This window comes from Styela clava, chromosome 8 (assembly GCF_964204865.1).
Source record: "Styela clava chromosome 8, kaStyClav1.hap1.2, whole genome shotgun sequence".
NCBI lineage: Eukaryota > Metazoa > Chordata > Ascidiacea > Stolidobranchia > Styelidae > Styela > Styela clava.
The window spans coordinates 10,889,678-10,910,829 of NC_135257.1; the positions used below are offsets into that span (position 1 = coordinate 10,889,678).

The 21,152-nt window shown below is 36.2% G+C and overlaps 2 protein-coding genes across 4 annotated transcripts; one reads left to right on the plus strand and one right to left on the minus strand.

Annotated features, from left to right (window-relative positions):
* The first annotated feature begins 5,167 nt into the window (after positions 1–5,167).
* On the plus strand, positions 5,168–9,388 carry LOC120345943 (uncharacterized). The gene is made up of 6 exons (XM_039415546.2): positions 5,168–5,517; positions 6,506–6,559; positions 6,837–6,929; positions 7,113–7,215; positions 7,552–7,641; positions 8,018–9,388. Exons 1-6 carry the CDS (start codon positions 5,251–5,253, stop codon positions 8,764–8,766), a joined length of 1,356 nt encoding a protein of 451 aa, XP_039271480.2. The 5' UTR covers positions 5,168–5,250; the 3' UTR covers positions 8,767–9,388.
* Positions 9,389–11,091: 1,703 nt separating this feature from the next.
* Positions 11,092–19,328, minus strand: LOC120346651 (uncharacterized). Of its 3 annotated transcripts, XM_039416434.2 has the most exons (13): positions 19,080–19,325; positions 18,347–18,520; positions 17,244–17,387; positions 16,687–16,833; positions 16,205–16,354; positions 15,379–15,531; positions 14,904–15,038; positions 14,134–14,255; positions 13,702–13,781; positions 13,379–13,532; positions 13,122–13,233; positions 12,367–12,542; positions 11,101–12,137 (listed from the first exon to the last, which is right to left on the minus strand). In XM_039416434.2, the coding sequence occupies exons 1-13, from the start codon at positions 19,174–19,176 to the stop codon at positions 11,925–11,927; spliced, it is 1,857 nt and encodes a 618-aa protein (XP_039272368.2). In that variant the 5' UTR covers positions 19,177–19,325; the 3' UTR covers positions 11,101–11,924. The 3 variants fall into 3 exon arrangements, with proteins under 3 accessions (XP_039272369.2, XP_039272368.2, XP_039272370.2); XM_039416435.2 differs by lacking the exon at positions 14,904–15,038 and having other exon boundaries at positions 11,092–12,137; positions 19,080–19,328; XM_039416436.2 differs by lacking the exon at positions 18,347–18,520 and having other exon boundaries at positions 11,111–12,137; positions 19,080–19,318.
* Between the last annotated feature and the right edge of the window lie 1,824 nt (positions 19,329–21,152).

Consider the following 21,152-nt stretch of genomic DNA (forward strand, 5'->3'; position numbering starts at 1 on the left):
CTTTCTGGTGTAGTTATTTGACCTCCGTGTCCGTACAGTTGAGCATTGGACTCTGTTTATTTCATAATACCTCTTAACATAATTACGTCACAAAACACGTAATAATATATTATTACCGTTATGCGTAAGTGATTAAAAAAAGAAGCTCTGGCTCATACCAAGCTTGGCGTATTTCATAGAGTAGAGCAGAGGTGACGAACCTGTGGCCCGCCAACGAATTTTGTGCGGCCCGCGGAGCATTCAGGCGATTCATTGTTTTGCGCAAAGCTTTCAATTCACGCACAATACTATTCTGTTTATAATGTCTTGCTTATTAATTTATTGGTGTGTTTAATGTAACCTGCGGTTGCGTCAATAAAATAGGGACAATACTATGAGTATGGGATATCACGTCAATCAACGACCACAAGGAAGCGTGTCAAACTGTCCGATTATATCTAGTTATAATTCGTATTTTTGTTTTGTTCGTATTTTTGCGATGTTACGAATTATACAAATTTGATATGTTCACCGACTCCGCTCTATCATAATTCTACTACCCACGATTATTTTCAAGATATCAACGTTAGAAAAATCTCTAGATATGCGATACAATATCAAAAACTACAATTTATTTTAGTACATAGTAAAACAGTGATACTCCGGTAGTCGACCAAAAAATTCGAGTCAAAAATACAGCGGGCGCGCGGCCGAGTGAGATGAAGTTTCGCATGCGGTTGAGGGTTTCCAAATCATCAGTTCGTCCTAACATAGAGCGCACAGTAAAGCTAATAAGATTCCAAAAAGCTTACTAAGCTAAAAATTTATTGGAGATTTTTTATTTTATGCATGGGTTTTAGTACTTTCGTATGTTGTTCGTTGCTGTTGATGAAAATTAACAGGTATCATAGTATGAATAAAATGTTCTGCGACCCGCTTACTCAGCAGTGACTGAAAAAATGTGCGGCGGCAAGAAGACAGTACAGTAGCAATTTTTGTTTTGAGCGCGACGCAGCAAAGATGGCCTGCTTGGGACAATAACAATGGGCACAACTATTCAATAACAAGGTCCCAAATTATTGATATATCAAATTTATCGAATTCATCGATCGACGAGCGCCCAGGGCCCACGAATGTAAAAATACAACAAATGAATCCTTCATCTTCCAGTGTTGAACATGAATCGAAGAAGATTGACGTGGGGGTTGAAGACTTTGTACATGGTTGTGTTGTGAACGGTCAGCAACCTTATAAATTTCTTTCTATCGAACAGAAAAACAAGACAGAGTTGTCAGATGCAACGATGGATTGTAAAAAGAAAATTTGCCGAGAAATAAACGTAAATAACTTCAAAAAGACCAAGAATGAAGAAATACCGACAGGTACTGCGACTACCGAGCTCACAGATAACATGGCAGCCTGGAACCCAGTGGAGTAGATACCGATTGCAGACGCACTCAATATTGTTTTACAAGCAACGAAAAGAATTGATTTTTCGCAGAATTTCCAATTTTTTTACGACAAAAAAATTTAGAAAAAGAAAATTATTGCATTGATTGTACCCATATAAGAATAGAATTAATATCGATAGAACCATTTCCGAAAACAATAAAAGAAATGCATGGATGGCTCCATAATATTGGAAGAGTATTTAAATGATTGCCGCTACTATCAACAGTTATAAATATTCACGTCTTGGTACCAACTCAACCGCTTATTGCGATGTCATAGCGTTTGAATTAGATCTTCTCAACAGAAATGATATTTCGAGAGTTCTGCAAATAAGGATAGAGATATATATACTCCTAATCTAGTGGTGTGCAACAGGCGGTCCCAGGGCCATAACTCGGGATCGCCAAGCCATTTAGTGTTGCGTTTGTCAACACTCAGAGTTCCCCTTCAAGCATACAATCCTAATTTGACAGTTTATGTTTAACAGGGCGCTCACACAGTCACATGGGTAAAATACATACCGGTACCGTTAATTTTTTTTTGCTTTTGTCGCTGCGTTAAATCGTTCGCCGTTTTGCCCGGTGCCTTTATTACTGTACATGGAAAAAACATTTTTTTTACATTTTTGTGGTGCCCAGCCATAGTTTGAAGTTGGTTATATGGCCCACCGACAAAAAATATAGCACACCCCTTGTTTTTAACCATTGAAAATAAATTGAAGATATGTACATAATTCAACCCGTACCAATTCTAATAATAAAAGCAATGTCAGAAATGCTCACTCAAAGCAAAATGTATTTTATTCTAGAAAAGTCACAAGCGACCACAGAATATCAGAACTTGCTGAGAAGTTAGCAATAAATAAGGCCTCACAGTTGATGCAGATATAATATACCACTTATTATTCGAAATTCCAGTAAAATGTTACACATATGTGTGAGTGGTAGGCATGAGCAAGCTCTCATTGTGGCGAAAACAAGTTGTATTATATTGTCTAACTGTTGTAAACCCAAATCATTGACGTCCGTATACAATCGATATCTAAGCAGTGAGTTGGCTGAACGAGTTGATCTGAGACAGCGCGCGAATGACAAATTTCATGTCGAGTGAGTGACGCTCGTCCAATCCGAGAGAGATAGTTACGTGTTATGCGAAAAAAGAGCTGAGTACGTCACTGCTCACATTTTTTCTCTCTCCGAGTGGCTTTGTTGCTATATAAGGTTGAGGAGCTTATGGGCGGGTCTCTTAGACTAGCGATCAGGGATCTCGGTCGGGTCTGTCGGAGGTGCGGTTCAGGTTGTTGACTTAGTTCGAGTGCTATGTAAATTATGGAATTTCTGTGGGGATTCACCTTCGAGGCAAAACAATTCTTAGTCAAATTATCCGGACAGCCCCAAAGAGCATATTGAATGGCTTTTGAATAATATAATTTGTTTGCAAGTCGAGGATTGAAGTCGAAATAGAAATGCGCTTTTCCATGTGCAAACTGTTTTATATTTTATTTCTTATTTACTTGACGCTTCTGTAATTTCTTCCTTCAAAAAGCAATAGGCAGCTAGAGCGATAGTTCGAATAATTTACCTGCTTGACTTGTACTAACTCTTCAGTTGCACAGACGTACATGGCCGGCGGCTATTAGTAGACTCTAAAAGAGGATTCGTGGTATTTGGGGCGGAAAGAGTGTAGATGCGTTCAACACTTCAGACATTCTCACACTATTTTTGTTTCTCTAATGCTCTCTCTTCGATCGATTTTCGTGACGTTTTAAATGTCTGGCTCGTATTTCCATAACGCTGTTTCCGGGAGTAGACTGATAGCATTGTCACAGCGTGCTGTTTAATTAATTACGTGATTTGATCTCGAGATTAGACTAATCCTTGTTCTTACAATGCAACTTGAGGCCGAGAAACGGCGAGATTCCCTTTTGTCGGCAACACTAAAATTTCCTGTACATAAAAGAATGCCAAATTAAATTCAGTGATATTTATCCGTACCATATTTATTTTATAATGGTCAAAATTGCGCATTTTTCGACAAACAGAAAACATTTAGTACACTTCGGCTTTTACAAGGCTATCAACACATTGTGTCATAATTCGAATGTAATCTTGGGCATTCTGTTTTTGGTATAACATGGTGGTGGGAAAATTCTGTCCACTGTTTGTGCAAGACCTAAACCCACACCGCTGGGACAAAAATGTACATTATTTTATACAATAAACAGATAGTTTGCGCGAGCCGTCTGCTTCAGGTGTTTGGAACGAAGCTAATTTTGGATTTTATCATATTCAATGCATATGCCAATTGCCAACTAGGTTTTGTAACATTTAAGGAACCCTGGCATAGATGACATTTCGTTTCGGTCATCATGACATGCTTTTGGTTTTGATCAATGACTCTTCGTGCGTAAGTGTCAGAATGCAATGGTCGCTTGTTGCATGTCGACTAAACACGATGCGTAAGCGGCTGCTGTGTTGTAGGCTTATTCATATGCCGAAATGGGTATTTATAATTCTACTTGTATGTACGTGAACCGTGTGCGACGAAACGGTGTAAGACCTCCCAGGCTCGTGATTACACGATGCCTACCTTCCTGTAACGAGTAAATGTGCTTCATTGTATGGATTTGTATAATGGGTTGGTTGGTTACATCTTCACTGACACTCGCTTTGTCGGCTATACCACAACGATTTTCTGCCCCAACCATGCACTCATTGTTTCCTCATTTTATAGCGACCTAATCTGCAGTATTGCCTAGTTTTTCTTAGTAAATAAAATTCGACAAAGCTTAACTGTATTGTATTATTAGGTAAATTTCAGCCGCCAGTATTAAAATGCAGAGCGCCACGCCATTGATTACATATATGTATACGCTTGCTAAATCTTGAAAATTGAATATATCGGATGTTTTTATCGTTCACTACGAAGCGTTTTTTCTGTTCATTGGGATGCCTTCTTCGGGCAGATGGAATGTGTGTGATCGCCTAGTAAGGAGAAACGATAGGGCTTCAGAACCTGAAAATTCTAATCTTCTGGTTCCATTACATTTGAACCCACGTACATTTGAACCCATGACAATTGCACCTGTATGCTATTGCACCTATGGAATTTTTTTTGTTTCACGGATAGTTAAACCCATACTAACCCTAACCCATGGGTTTTAGCACCCGCATATAGATTGAACCCGTGGATATACGCATGGGTTCAAATGTACATGGGTTCAAATGTACGGTCACCAAATCTTCTATGTATGCTTCGTGGCTTAAAATGACACCCATACGAGATCAATCAAAAATTGTTGAAGTTTTCTATGTTAATTTTTGCGAAGATCTTGATCACATAAACTCTGCGACTTAATTGATTAATAATGTGGCGAATTAATGCGAACAAAATTTTCACCTACGTTTGCGTTCACAAAAAAACTAAAAAGGAAGAATTAATTAAGACTAAAAAGGAAGAATTAAGCTTAAGACCTTGATTAATAAATAGTCTACTTTGGTTACAAATAGTTTGACTCAACCTGCCGTCAAATCTTTCTCCTATCTAGTGCTATATTGAAGTCGAGAATGATGGCATTGCCCCAGCCCGCGGTAATACTAAACAAACCAATAACTAGATTAATTGATATTTGATTTGTGATCACTCGAGCCATTTAAATTTGTTAATTATTTACTGATTGATTTCCTATGACAACTTTTTATTTAATTTATAAAGCAAACTTATAAAATTGCCTTATTTTCTATTTTCTTTTAAATAGTCACTTAATTCCAGCTCTATTCACTATTTGTAAAATACCAACTTTTCAGAAGAATAGTTATTATGCCCGATGACACAAACAAACAAACGGGCTTTGTGACACGTTCGCCTGAGTCGCGTATTAGCGATATGTGGGTTTCAACAGACTCCGATAACTTCGAACGAGATGAAAACCACGGGGATGACGGTGTTACTGATGCATTGGATATGTCAATAAAACTTGAACAATCCAGACAGACCAATGTGGAAATGGGTGGTGAAATTTGGATGTCATCTGGAGCGTCAAGAGTGCCGTTTACGAAGCGAGAGAAAGAATTCCTATGCGCTCTGGTGAGTGCCCGTCCTATCAAAGACGTAAAAGTTTACGGCTTTACACCAACCCGTAGGCCGCATGCGTCCCGCCAGGCTGTTTAATTTGGCACGCACTATAAAGCAGACTTCTTAAATTTTTGGTATTTGTAGAGGATGTGTTTCGTGATTTTGATGATTGTACTGGCCATCTAAATCCACATGTAGGCGGACATCTATATTTAAGTCGCATAACTGCGCGTTCTGTTAGACAATTTCGAATACTGTTATACGATCATTGGCGACGTTAATTTTATTCTGATTACCGATTAAAAATTATGTTAAAATTACCTTTCTTATGGCATTTCTACTTATTCCCTACTCAGTAACCAGTCATTATTGACTTGTTTGTTATTAAGCAAAATAACTTGCTTTTTATGTAATCTATTATGTAAATTCTAACGCGGAGAGGGGATTGGCAGGTATTTGAGTTCAGTGAAACGTTTGCAGCCTGCAATGAATTTGCTTGCTTGAAAGTGACCCCTGACACTAAAAAGATTGGGCGCGCTTGGTTTACGCCAATTTAAAATACCTCCCGTTTTATCGATAACTACTCGATTTGTTATTTCAAGAAATAGAAGTTTCATACTACTTACGCCCAAGGCAAGATTTTCATTGTATTTTAATGAAAGTAATGAGTTTCATATTGTTTTGATTTTAGACATTTTGCAGTTGTAGCTTATCAAAATAAACATGCACGCATAGGCTTATTATTGGAATCCACCATTCTAAATTTAGTCACTATGTTATTTGAAATGACTCATCGACCACAATTTTGTAGTTCGTACCTGAAATATCAGTGAATACATGTTACTGGCTGTATCGGATGGGCTTTTTCGCTAGAAAACGTTGGGCTTCAATTTCCATTCTATATGCACGTACCCCGTTGCACTGTAAATGATATTGTGATGGCACGACATAGTATGGCTGCACATCTGGCAATATTAAAATAACACTATTTTCACTTCAGATCCAAAAGCATGTTTATACTAAAGTTGGGGAACAATGCGATATGTCAAATTTGGTGAGTAAATACCATTGAGAAAAGGGTAGATCGCTGAGATTTTGGCTAAAATCGTTTTGTTTTGTGCAACAAACACATTCAATTTTGCAAATGCCTGCCTTAGGCAAAGTAAATGTATGCGTTGTCAGAGGAAGTGTAAAACTATCAGCAATCGATAAAAGGGCGGGTAAGGTGTGGGTGATGGACAATTTTCCACTAATTAACGTACGTTAACCCACTAGCCATCAACTCTAGGATGTTTCATATACTCAAAATTGAAACTGTTTTACTTTACCAGGGATCTTTCAACCAAAAAAACATGTCAACGTTTTGTCGGGTTCCAAATGCGGCATGGAAAGCGATAGAAACGGAATTTAATGCCAAAGAAAATGTAAGTAATGTGAATTCAATTAATAGGAACGAATAAATACGTTGATTATGATTTAATACAACTAGAATCGAGTATATTACTCCATATATTTTGACCAGCATCTAAAACGTAAATTGAACTTTGATATTATAATAAAATGGCGCCAATCGCTTATGTTGCATACTACTTATTTCCTCGTTCCAGGTGCGTCCAAGAAGCGTAAAGCAATTGAGAAAATGTTGGGAGAATCTCAAACACAGAGGCAATATCGACCCTGCTGCATTGTACAGCGGGAAGAAATTATTTGGTATTTGTTATTTATGTTATGTCGTTATCTCTCGTGTTCTTTCTTTGGTGTGTATTTATAGTAATTTAAACTTACTCCAGTCTTCATCCCCTGACGGGCATAAATCGCCTTGGCTTATAGATACAACTTCAATCATCACTTGTAATCATAATTGGGAGTTGGTACACAGAATAATCCACCTCTAACATCAGGCGTATTCAACATAATTGTTAAACGTGCATTACTAGATGGGCTAATCAAAGTTATTTGTGATTCTCATAATCTCTTACCTGAAAGCTTCAATGTAACTAAGTATGCCTCGACAGGTCATAACTCTACTTTTTCGCGTTTTTACAGCCCGAACGTCTATGAGTGGTGCATTCACATTGACCGCTGCTGGCGAGGAAGGAAACAATGAACCGGCCCCATCGTCATCCACGGCAGCACGTGAGAAACATTTGAAAAGTTTTATTTTAAAATAAAACGCGTTGGGATCTTTCACGAACCCTAGAATATAATTGTAATAAATAAACCGCAGAAAAACCAATTGAATACATCATTATGAAAAAGAAAAATAAGGCTATAGGAAGTAATATCTTGTCGGTGTGATAATACTTGAGCTGGTTTTTATTATAAAAATTAAGTCGGTTCAATCAATTGATGCAATAGAATGACCATGTCAAGAACGCCCGAACAAAATTTAGTTATCTAGTCTTGAGGCGTCACAAATACCATTGCGCTTGCTTATTTTGATTGGTAAAAATTTATGTGTGAGCCTTTATAAGTTGAGGGAAGTTTATGTTTGCCTAACATTGTATTTCAGCACCATCTGATCAGGGATCTTTCGTTGAAACATCTTTTAATGAGGAAGCCTCTTCAAATCAAGACCATTCTATAGTTCAAGCTATTGAGTCCTTCTCACCAGACGTTTCACCAAATAGTTACAACACTGATACTAATGTCCCAACGAACCTAAACGGCGTTGAAGAAAACCTCTTTCGCCTTGGCGGCGATCACACTACAAGCGTAGCTGCGATAACCTCTTCATCTTTGGCTGCGTCGCAACTGATTGCATCTTTCTCGCGGTCATTAAACACTCCATCTCAATTTGGTAGTCCTGCAGTTCGACCAGCTTCCAATCGCCTGCAAAGGATCACAAACGTTAGAACCGTGAGATCCTTGAAGCCAATGCATACCCAACCTCCGCGGCGTCGATTAACTCCAGAACACAATCGAGAGCATTTGACTGGTCCGCGAGCCAATTCGAATTTCTCAATGTTGAACAAAACTAATAGTCAACGCATACATGGAATGAAAATGAAACTCATGTCTGCTAGGATTAAGGAACACGAAGCGAACATAGAAAAGGTCAACATGCAAATGCAACAGGCTCAAGCTCGTCATGACGTCACCATGCGCTTATTGCGCACAAAGGCTGCTTGGTACGATGCTCATTTACGCAAGTTGGAAAAACAACTTCAAGATGGAGACGTTTCGCTCGTGGGCGAAGATGACGAGGAATATTTAGGTGACAGTTTTAACGAACTTGAAATGCAATATGAAGAAGATTGAAGAACATTTATCAAATCCTTTCTTTGCGATTAAATTTGATGGGGTGTACAAAATTTCATCAAATTTTTTTTTTGAAACATTTTTAGCATACTTTTTGTTTTTGTTTTTTCCTTTTGTTCTCAGACCATTACTGATGTTCTCGTTGTTGGATACTTTTGTTTTAGTTGTTTTTCATTATTTTTTCTACTATCCTCTTTAGTTAACTGTAATCAAAGTAATTTTTGCTTTATGATAGAATTATATCATGTGATATAATTAGAGTACCGATCTTCTGTCCCAAAAACATATATTAAATAATAGTATTTAATTTAACGTTTTCATTGATATATATGTAAATATTCTAACGGAACGATATATAAAAAGCGCCAAATAAATTGAAAGGAAAACCTTGGGAGGTTTTCAAACAAATAACGTTGTTTATGTAACTGGTACAATTGGCTCCACAAAAATGTCTCCCAATGATATTTTCAACATAAATTTGTTTGTCATTATCAAACTCAAAGATATATACGCCTGAACATACCATCGCAGACTGGGCATTTAACGAAAAATCTGATTGCCTTCAAGTGTTCTTTTTTTGTCTATTTTCTATTCTGTACAATACACAAGTTATTTCATGCTACCGCTATTAATATTTCCAAATGAAATGAAGTCCGAGCATCAGAAAAGAGTTAGGTGTGTACCGTGGTTCTTCCGAATTTTGGATTAAAAATGCACTTACCGTCACTCAGTTTAGTGCAGTGGTTCCCAACCGGTAGGAAATTTAGAGGTTGCAGGTGGAAAAAAGAATGCTCCTTTAAAACGGTACGCACAACAACACAATAATTAAATATTACACAATGAAAATCACAATATATGCCATGAAGCGGAAAAAGATTCCCTTTCAATTAATCGAAACTGTAGTAAAATATCACGTTGTTGGCCATGATATTCTGATCGTGCTACGTAACTCATTTTGATCTTTGGTCGGCCGATAACAACCTCATAGACATGTGTCGAACGAGCACCAATGCCTTGAATGTTACGCAAAAAAAATTTTCGTTGCAGAACCTCAAAAGAGAACAGTTTTTATTCAAATGTCTCAGAGATATTGGGTAGGCACGTGCTCTGATGAACAAATATTTGACCTGTTCCTCCATTCTGCTAAATTGTTATTAAAAAGCAATGGCTTATGTAAAAATAAAGTACGATGATAGTCATCTCGGCTAATTTTCACGTTTGTAAGGAAAAATTTTGAGCAACTGCCGCAATGCGTTTTTTGCACTAAGACCATCTCCAATGGTTTTATGTAGCCCTATCAAATGAGGCAACATATTTCAAACATCAGTTTGCTAAAAAATAATTGCAAAATAAAGAGTTTCCAAAACATGGGCAATTCAAACGAGTTCAAAGGTGATATTGACTGCGTCATTTGTAGATGTCCTACGAATAGTAAAAACCAAAAGTTCCATAACATCGGTGGGACATAAATGAAACTTTGTCTCGTGGAGTGTGATAATATTCTGTGGAGTAAGTCTGCGGCGTCAAAGGTGAACGGGTTCGATAGCAATGCGCATTTTCAAAAATAGATTCCGAACCCCGGTCTATCATATGAAGAAAAAAAAAGCAAAATTGATATGGACGGTGTAATGTAATGTAAACTCTGAGGCGTTCTTTGTAATCTTATGCGTTGAAATGTTCTATTTGATGAATAACAATGGTTTTCTTTACACGGATCGTTACTATCCTGGAACGCTAGAGTGCGCAATGAATGTTTTCGCGGCGTTTGAACTTCTACACCAATTGCAAGGTTTATTAAAGAAAGTTACTAATTATTATTGACAGGAAAATTATTCTTTTTCAGTGAGTCCATATGTGATGGGAAATAAAAACTCAGCCACTAAATCGGAAGTGGGATAAAAATTGAGATAAAAAGGTTGGGAAACCCTGGTTTAGTGGATTCCATTTCGATCAACACCATTTATCTGAACAAATCTCGGTACAAGTACAAGTGACGGCCTACGTCAAGGCTGTCCTGGTTTTTGATGTTACGAATTCATGCTGCGCGAAAGTCGGAAGGTTATTAGTGCTGTAGTGGGTACCGGAGATCTGGTGTAGTGATTTCCATGCATTTCTAATGTGCTTTCCGTTTGCATATGTCATTCCTGACCCCCACGCGACTACGACAACCTAAAATTACGTCACAATCACAGGTGGGGGTCGGGTATGACCTATGCAAAAATTGTTACATCTGTGCCCACTGTAAGGACTCGTGGTACTAAACTACACTGAATCCACAGGTACGGTAGCCATTTCATAGATCCAGCTTCCATAATATTGTTTTGGGGAAATTGTGGGTAAAATGTTTCGTTTTGGTCTTCGTGTCCATATAATTGAGCATTGCTCGCTTGTTTACGGTACCGTCGTAGCTGAGAGAATGCGTTCCACTCGCGCTGAACTCGTTCGTGTTGAATGAAAACCGACCCTACGAACCATTTCAAAATGTTGTTGTACATTCCTAAATACCTCTACTATTTCATTTCTTAAAACGAAACTTGTTGAAATTAGATGTGGAACGAGAACAAATAATATAAAAATAAGGTTTTTCAATTAAAACTACATGCACACCGGATAAATAAACACGAAATAAAGATTTAAAACAATAATACACACTGTAGATATACTCAATAGGCAAAATATCTACATTATGGGACATTTGACAGAACCACACAAAAGATGAAGCATCCGAATGAGACTAGACGTTCTTGTTATTATACACAAATATAATATTAGATATTTTAATGAGGTAATATGATCGGCCCTGTTTAACTGGTTATCTGAATGAAATATGGCAAAACTTGGTGCAAATCTTACCAGTCTCAATTTAAATATTATCTTCACATCTCTTGACATGAGTCTTTACATTGACATAGATTGGTTGCAACATTCGCCTGGATAATTCATTACATGTCTTACTAAAACGTTACGCAGAACCGCTCTGAGAATAAGTTTTTTTAATATCTATTTGTTGGGGACAAATCCAGAAACTCACATCAAGTGCAAAAATTTATGAATAGCGTGCGTGACTGGGGCTACGTTTATTGTTTATTCAAATTGTTTTACAGGCTCGCGTCAGTACGACCCATGAACTTGAATCACTTCAGGTTCTTGTAATAGGTTCAAGGTCCATATTTGTACTCGCATGATTTTTGTTTTCCTTTCAAGGATGGTATATGACCGACGATCCAGTTCTCGAAGCTCTTCACTCTTGAGTACATGCCTGGATGTCCAGGTAATCCACAGTTATCTTCTGGACCGAATGAGGTCACGCCGGCCAGATACCATTCACACGAGGAACATCTTTGACAGACGAGGGGACCGCCACTATCGCCCTGTAAAATAAAATACTCTGTATACAGTACATATGTAATTGCACGATGTATGAGTATATCTACATTACAGTGCACACTCCCCATAGTAAAAAGGACTGCTCATCACATATTCAACAATCAAGTGATCATGCCAGACAAATGAGCGCGATCTTTATTACCATAGCACAGTCTAGTAGCATAATCATAGGCTGTTGTGATGTGCCGTACGGAAAATCGTAATTGCACTTACCATGCAAGCATCGTTTTTCTTGGTTAAACTCCCGGCGCATATTAGTTTGCTAGACTCCATAACATAGGAGCCAACTTGCCGATTATCTTTGTAAGCTTTTCTACATACACCAATATCAAGTACCTGGACATCTACTTCCATGAGAGGGTCGGAAGGAGTGAAACTTCGAGGGTTTGCTGTCACGTAAAATAGAGTAATTAAATATACGATTGACAATGTATAAAGGAGTCCATAACATTGGATAGTTAATAGCTAACAGGTGATGATAATTGGCGAGGAGGGCTATCGATGTCCGGCGGTCGTGTTAGATATCACTGGTCAAGTCCAGCTTGGTTTGAGGATGTTAATCTGTGTTCATTACCAGGTCAACTAACAGACTAATTGGACAGTCTATTCCGGACAGATAAGATACTTGGGAATAAATGGCATTGGTGTATTCCGAGCGTTTATCTGTAGATTCATGTTTAGCGCCACGAACAAGTTTTGAATTCACTCCAATGCATATTAGACAGACTTGCACACGCTGCGCAAAATCGTGAAATCACTCACACATACTCCTCTATAGGAATTTTTGCTGCAATTGCAGTTTTGAGTTGACCAAATGTTTGGGGAATGTTCTAATACACATAGTCCTTCAAATACTCCCAGGGAAATCTGAAGTCCTATGAATGAGTAACAACGTGAGTTTGGTGATACTTAGTAATACTAATCCTAGGAATAATGGGCACACTTTATCCTAAAATAAGCAAACTCACTCAATCCCCATCCAGCAGTAAAACAAGTCGAATCTAGAGGAGTATCTTCAGTGAGCGGCAGGGAGATTGTCGAGACTGTTGATAGAAACTGTGTGTTCACTGCATCTTTGAGCTAAACAATAAAGATAAATTCATACCAGTGAATTCATTAGTGCACAATTTTTCGAAGATATTGTAAAAGGGTGAACACAAGTAACTGAAATATAAGTGTTCGATATAGCTGTATAAAAATAGTTTGCTGATAAACTGGCGCTAACCTTTAGAAGAGTGACATCGTTTTGTAGATCCTTGTATCTGGGATGTTGTATAAGCTTTTCCACCAAATGGCGCTTTGATGAATCTTGTCTTTGTGTTAAGTTTTGAATTCCTACATAAACAGAGATGGACGAGGGATCTGGATCAGTTTCTTCACTGAAATTGATAACAGATAGATACGTGTTAGACAAAACATTACGTTTTGTTGGTTAGTATATAATTGAATATTATTAATCTATCTGACCAAAGTGCTACATAGGCGCGATAATAGTATTAAACAAGGAATGACTATATGCAAAAGTCTAAATATTCTTCAAAAACTAACCTGAAACAGTGGGCGGCGGTCAAAATCCATTGTGGGTGTATTAATGATCCCCCACATATTTGTTTGAAGACAATCAACACCTGAACATGATTTTTCAAATGAACTAATTAAATATATTGTATTATTTAAAGTAATATTTGATAAATACAAATTATTGCTCTTGTGAAAGCGAAAGCTTAGACTGAGTTCGGAAGCTTCTCAATCAACTTTATGACACAAAGAAATATATACAAACCAAGAAAGTAACACTTTTCTTACATTGTAGTTTCGAATTTGACACTCATAAACTTGCGCTGCTTTTTTTTTAATATATGCAGTATTTTTGTGTCATTTCGTAGCATTGAATTATCTTATTCAGAATGCTTTTTTAATTAACTTATATCAAATGGTCTTTTACCAAAAAAATAAAATACCAAACGGAATTTTACTAACCATCCAAGGCCATTGACTAAGTTCGGCTTCTTTACCCTTAATGACTCTTCCACCATATTCTTCGTTATCACAACATGAATACTTCATTCCATATCGATAATCTTTACCATCGGTGCACGTTTCTTAAAACAAATTACTTAATTAAATTCGAGAATTAGCAACAAATAAACGACATCACATAAAACTATTTTAGACTGGATTCTATATGAATTAGCATCTGAATAACAATGATCAAACAATGGTAAATTGTAAAAAATACTGAGACAGTGTCTAAAATAGATGGGATACATTGCGTTATCGAAGATGCATAATGAGATTACCCAAGTTCTAGAATTACTAGAAGTAAATTATTCATTTGGGGTATTTGTCTGCCTCCTATCTTCGAAAATAAATCGTTTTAAGATAAGTTTTTAAAAACGTGCAAAATCCCAACACGTAAACGAACGCATATTTTCATATTTTTAACATTTGCCATATTGGGATATTACATCTCCAACGCCCCATGTAAATGATGGAGAACAGAGGCGAATTACAAAAACTATTACGAAGGATTTAATGAATGTGGAATAGATAGAGAACGATATTGTGTGGGAAGCAGATAAAGTAAACATATTGGGTCAATTTTTGACTTGGAGTATTGAGAAATTCTGGCGCCCAACGTGGAACAGCCATATTATAACACTGTATTGGACAGTTGTACGGGATTTGTTAATTCAGAACAACTATATTCACAATCGGCTTAGTAATAATTTTCTGACAGTATAACAAACCTTCTGGACATTCTATGTTATTGCATTCTTCAAACGTCCTAAAACATTTTGGATTACCGGGATTCAGACAGTTTTCTGAATCAAATTTATATCTCGTTCCAGTTCCACAAGACTTTGTACATTCACTCCAATCTCCTATACAAAAAGATTTAGCCACGTGACTTTGGAACTATCCACAAAGTTAATTGTTCATTCGGTCAAATCACGACCCAACTACTATGTAAGCGGCGCGAAATATCCACTTCTTGTTCTGTTATTATTATACCAGTAGGTTATTAAAAACTTGGCAATAAAAATGCTATAAAGCGTACATGTTGCATTTAGGAGCATTTTACAATGTGGAGCATGGTCATTTAGTAATACATTGAAATATATAGTTTCAAGTATGATTAACCCATATCTTTGGTGACCAACCTTGTCATAATAATAAGAAAACAGTCAACAAGCCAGTTCTACTTTCTCAGGTAATTCTTACCAGGGCACGGTGTTTCCTTACAATTCCCAACTTGTTTGGAGGGTCCACGGAGACATGTTCTACTTTTGCATTCTCTTGTCCTCACTTTCATTCCTGTTCCACAAGATTTGCTGCACGGCGAAAATTTACCCCATTCTCCCCACACTGACGGAGCTTCATCAAAATCAAATAAATTTTTATCACGAATACACAGAAAATAAACGGCCAATTAATTTTTGATGACGATAATATGTCTTGCTCGGCCTTAACCGAGAGTTAGTCAGCTGTATGTTAAATACAATCCATGAATAATAACAAAGTGGACTAATAAATTGGGTTGTTCTGTGGGGCCTCTTGTTTCATCGCCTAATTTTGCTGCTTGTGAAAATATGCACCGTTAGGTTGGTTTGGTCATTGGGCGTTACGAGGGTGCTGAATGAGTGCCATATGATGTTACACTTTCGTGTCCATATAGTTGAACAGTGCTTTGTTGTTGTTTATTTGTTAGAACGACATGCCACTTTTCCGTTTGCTAAAGAGGCGGTCGCAATTTTCAGTAGTAACAAATGAAAATTTTATTCAGAAGGAATTTCCTATTTTTTGTGAGTTTTCAATTTTTCGGGGGATCTTCTAGGGCTTATTTACTTTACTGTATATTTATCTCATTTAAAATTTGCCTTGTTACGCAAATTTCTTCCGGGTGATTTTACCTGGTTCGGACTCACTGAACGGCATTCGCCCAGGCATCATGACAGTACCTATACGTGTATTGCCCACTCATATAGTAAAAGAGATTTTCTATAATATCACTTTACAATCAAATTTTATTCAAAATCCTTTTTCTCACCTTCGCATAGTTGTGTTTTACAGTCTCCTCTTTGTGTGTTTGGTCCTCTGCATGTCTTCGATTTGCAATTTCTTGTTCTTACTTTAACTCCGGTTCCACATGATTTTGTGCATGGAGCAAATTTAGTCCACGGTCCCCAGATTGAAGGCTCTGTATACAATACAAGATATCACATTACTGCCACCATCTCAATTGTATATGCGACTCCGATGATCAACGAGTGTAGCCCATATTTACTTCTATGAAATATTAGTGTTGCATTGTAGACATTACAGTCCCCGGGGATATAATATGACCGATAAACCTCAAGATAACACAAAAAGATAAAATTCAGAAATTTATGTAGTTAAACAAAATCAAACAAACTAACAAAATATAACTTAATGCTAATGGCTCCGCATTCGAAAATATGAGCATGTAACAGTATGTATGCAAGGTCGGACATTATATCTATAATAATAATATAGGCATGTGGTCATTACCTGGGCATACTTTTGTACCACATGTATCTTTTTTCTTACTGGGTCCGTAGCACTTTTCCGTAGTCAAACATGTCCTTACGCGTTCTCTTTTCCCCCCACCACATTTTTTACTGCAAGGACCTGGTGGACCCCAGGCACTCCATTTACCTGTTAAAATTCATAATCGGTTCGTCTTGGTAAATTAGTTGCTATTAAATAAATTCACGTTTTAAGACCAATACTTCTGCTGTGTGAATCGTCAGTCGATTTGTCTTAATTTGTACATTTCTGATTATAATGAACTTCCCAAATTTTCGTGTAGAATGAATTTGCAGATGTACATATTCGCAGCGGAGATTGAGTCAAATTATTACTAACAATATTCTATCAACATGTATTTTAGCTTGCGTAGAGCTCTCCTATAGACTTATCTCTTGGAATAAGAGAACATTGTCATAGACTGAAGCGACAAAATATATCAAATAGTAAAATTTCGTATGGAAAGTATCTTTTACTAATGGTTGGTCATATGGACGCTATGGACAAAGATTTACAAATTAATATGAATAATAGCTTACCTTTGCATTTTATTTTATTGCATGGTTTCGAATGTTGATCAGGCCCTAAACATTGTTTTCCTTTGCACTTTCGTTTTCTGATTTTGATTCCCCCTCCACAGGACTTACTGCAGGGACCAAAGTTTGACCAAGGTTTCCATTTACCTATATGAAAAAAAACATTGTTATATTTGTATTTTTGTATCTGATTTAATTGCCTCTTAAACACAAATTACAACACAGTTCGACGGGACGTGGAACAAGCACATAGCTTCTTCTTATACATTATTATATATATTATTCCGCAGTGTATTCGAAAAAAAAAATTTATCTGCGGAAATACACAAAATTACTCAATTTACAAACTGATCAAATGAAATAAATGTTTGCTTATTTTCTTGGACAAAAAGATTATTTTATGAAGTACTCAAGAAAAGATACAAAGCACAAAATTTTGAAATATACTATGTTCAATCGACTCTGGTGTTAATAGATTAAATCAAAGCTGCTAACACAAATATGGCAAGCACGTTTTGGCAATATTGCAGCCAGAACTAATTTCTTCAAGCATATATAAAACGATTTTCAATAACACAGCAAACGTCAGGAAACGCTGGTAAGCAAAAACAAGGCATTATTGCTGAATTTTTTTTTCCCAAACCAAATTCAAATTAGTCTGTTAAAATCAGTCTTCAAATATTTTTGCAAATTTTCTAGTGTTATGAACATTTCGACGCTGCGAAAGATGGTTTTTGGACACGTAGTGGACATAGCGATCGTTTCAATATTATGTTGTTGTTCCTGTTCTTGTTCTTCGACACGTTTTTAAAAAGTCGCTTTTCTCTTTGATTACTGGACCAATTGCTTTAAAATTTTCAGTGGTTAATGATAAAAATTTCCTTCAGAAGGCTATTAATTTTTTTTGTTGCTATGTCGTCATCAAAATTATTGCCATTAGGTGGCGCTACGTGTCCATATATTTGAGCATAGCTCTCTTGTCTTTTGTGCGTCATTCAAACACCTGTTGAAGTTTGCTGAAATTTGCCTCTGTTCCAAAGCTTTTTTACCATAATTAATTGTGAAATTGTTACTTTTTTGTTTTATCAAATTTTCAAAATAAAAACCTTCTTCGCATGGTTGCACAAAGCACGGTTGTGTCGAAAAAGACTTTCCCTTGCACATAATTTTTTTGCACAGGCGATATCGTGTCGTCACGCCAATGCCACATGTTGCACTGCAATGCCCGAATTCACCCCATTGTCGCCAATTATTGTTTCTTCTACGCCCTCTTTTAAAACCTGTAACATACTCTGTTTATTAGCAGAATATGTAAATAAGTACCCTATTCCGAACTAATATTTTGCGTGGATAGTACTACTATTAGAACAATTTCAAAGTCATATTGAAAAAAATTAAATGCTAAGTTCGATTGAAAATAGTTCACATCTTTCTCTCTATCTCAAAATTTCCATGATCAATGGCTCACCAGGCATCGCTGGTTATAAATACTTATATACGAACATGAGCTCTTCGTGGGCGATCTCTTGCTACAAAAATGCTGAAGTCCTCGAGTCACGCTGCAGTCAATGCTCAGTAAAGAAGTTTATCAACGTTAATCTATATCGTTGAAATAGTTAGTTTACCACACTCGAACCGGACTGCCACGAAACCGTAGTCATGGAATATCTCCTTCCACAAAATGTAATGACGTAATTCTATTTTTTCTATGTACAATATCTTTGTCTTTCCTCGAGTTTAAACAGTGAATTTGTATTTTGATCTTTGTACTAAATATAGATTTATTTTTATACCACGCTCATTCAATTTTTTGAAAACAATTTAAAATACCAAAATCACCTTTTGCCATTCGTTTCCCACCAGCAACTCCAAACTCTGCCATGCAAATAAGCCCTGCAACGATCAGTATTGAAGTAAGCAGTATAGAGACATTCATCTTCGTGAGGTATATTAGAAATGTGTTGTAAAATAATTGAAAATACACAATAAGAATATATTGCTCGAAAAAAACTTCAAGTTAACAATCAACCTGCGTTACGAATAACACGACAATCGCCTGGTTCCATATATATGTGTACATTTATATAACTCATGTTTGACTAAAATTCGGTCTCGCCAAAGGCGATTTTATGTAATTCTCATATTTACGCCTCGTTCTTTTTATATAACTAAAATCTAGACAAGTAGACATAAATAGCTTTCCGTATCAACTTTTGCTTTAGTACAACTACTAATAAAAAGTCCAAATTTTAAGTCCAAATTAATTTGACCAATGTGATATCGAAAATTGTCAATGTGTCGATAATCGAATTGAAGTGAAAGTACCGAGAGTTTCCGTTGTGCCGAAATTTCCCGCTCCCATATAATTAAGCACGGTTTAAATATAATGAGCTTTGACAACGGTGTCAATTTAAAAAAAGAAAATTTAAATGAATAATAATTATATGAAGAATAATCCTGTCAAAGAACGTGTAATGTCGATAACGAGTACCATTGTCAGATATCACCCAGGAAACCTCACTGCTTGGCATATTTGTAATGTGCCAATTTTGGATTTTTTGACGATTTCATTCCTGTTTTGCAATAATTGCAAAATCCCACAAAGTATACGGGAAACAATATGAACTTTGGTTAGCAGTACTTGATTATGTCAACCCAACTTGGTTTACAACAACATATGAAGTAATTCGATGAAGTGTTCAGATAATGCCGTTGCACTATGCATAAAATAAACAATAAAGATATGCACAATGCAAATTTTATTTGAAAAACAATAATCATGTACCAAAAAAAACAGTTGCAATGAGTATGACTTGTTTATTAATTCAATCTAGGAAGGTCTCACAATGGCAAACCTTCTTCTGACATCTAATTTTTAGGTATCGATGACGTAAAAACTATATCAAATTTAGCAAATGAGATGTCATAAAATGGATAATTAAAAAACACACTTCTGAAAGAAGTAGAAGAATATACAGTAAGTATTTTACTTTATTCTATAAATGCTACAAATATAATTACTGGGTTGTGTTAACGGTTCGATGTACTTTTTTCATAAAAAATCATATTTCTCTCCTACACAAAAATGAAAAATTAATAACATTTATTCTTACATCATTTTAGTTTTTTTTATTTATACTAATAAACAGTCATTTGAAAGGAGAACGTCCTAAAATAAACGCTCATCACCTATAAATAGAACTAAGGACTGAAATAAAAACTAAACATTGATATCAGTCATGAAGCAAGGAGAATGTTCTAAAATGAACTTTCCTTTGATTTGAACAAAAAAACAATACGCAACGCCATAAAAACTGGATTACGTTTAGTCAAAATAATATCGAAACCAGCCTGTCAAAATAGCAATTATAACTTATAATTAGTACGTTATAATTAGTATTAATAAAAAAAATGCGTTCCAAAATATCAAAAGATCTGTCATATACGATATAGGTCATATACGACACACTTGTTTAAAATTTCGGAGCCTTGGAGGTTTTTTGGATGACATAGCTGAATATGAATTTTCATGACATTCGCATTTACTAAAGTAGTGCTTCTCAACATTCGGTCGGCGCCAACCTTCCTGCCGGTTCTTCAAATATATTTAAATATTATATATATTTCAATTGCAAAATGAAAAGAATTAATGGCCTCCCAATTTATTTTGTGAGTTTTAACTCCAATTTATGCGTTTATCTTATTATCTTATTTATCTGATATTTTTAATTTAGACTACAACCTGGCTTGAAACGCTCATGTAGTATTGATATGGATTATGCAAAAAACAAGACAAAAGCGGAAAGGAGACTTTATTGGACATTATGATAAGATCCTTGTCAGTGAAGCCGGATTTTTTGTAGAAAGCCCTCACCACTAATGCAAAAGTGCAAGATTTGGGAAAACCTTTCC

Excerpts from the sequence above, each read along its gene's own strand:
- LOC120345943 (XM_039415546.2), top strand. The coding sequence starts at position 5,251 with ATGCCCGATGACACAAACAAACAAACGGGCTTTGTGACACGTTCGCCT. Across the intron at positions 6,560-6,836 it reads AATGCGATATGTCAAATTTG|GGATCTTTCAACCAAAAAAA; the intron begins GTGAGTAAATAC and ends TTACTTTACCAG. Across the intron at positions 7,642-8,017 it reads ATCGTCATCCACGGCAGCAC|CACCATCTGATCAGGGATCT; the intron begins GTGAGAAACATT and ends ATTGTATTTCAG.
- LOC120346651 (XM_039416434.2), bottom strand. The coding sequence starts at position 19,176 with ATGAATGTCTCTATACTGCTTACTTCAATACTGATCGTTGCAGGGCTT. Across the intron at positions 16,355-16,686 it reads TGGTACAAAAGTATGCCCAG|AGCCTTCAATCTGGGGACCG; the intron begins GTAATGACCACA and ends TATTGTATACAG. Across the intron at positions 15,039-15,378 it reads TAAGGAAACACCGTGCCCTG|GAGATTGGAGTGAATGTACA; the intron begins GTAAGAATTACC and ends CTTTTTGTATAG.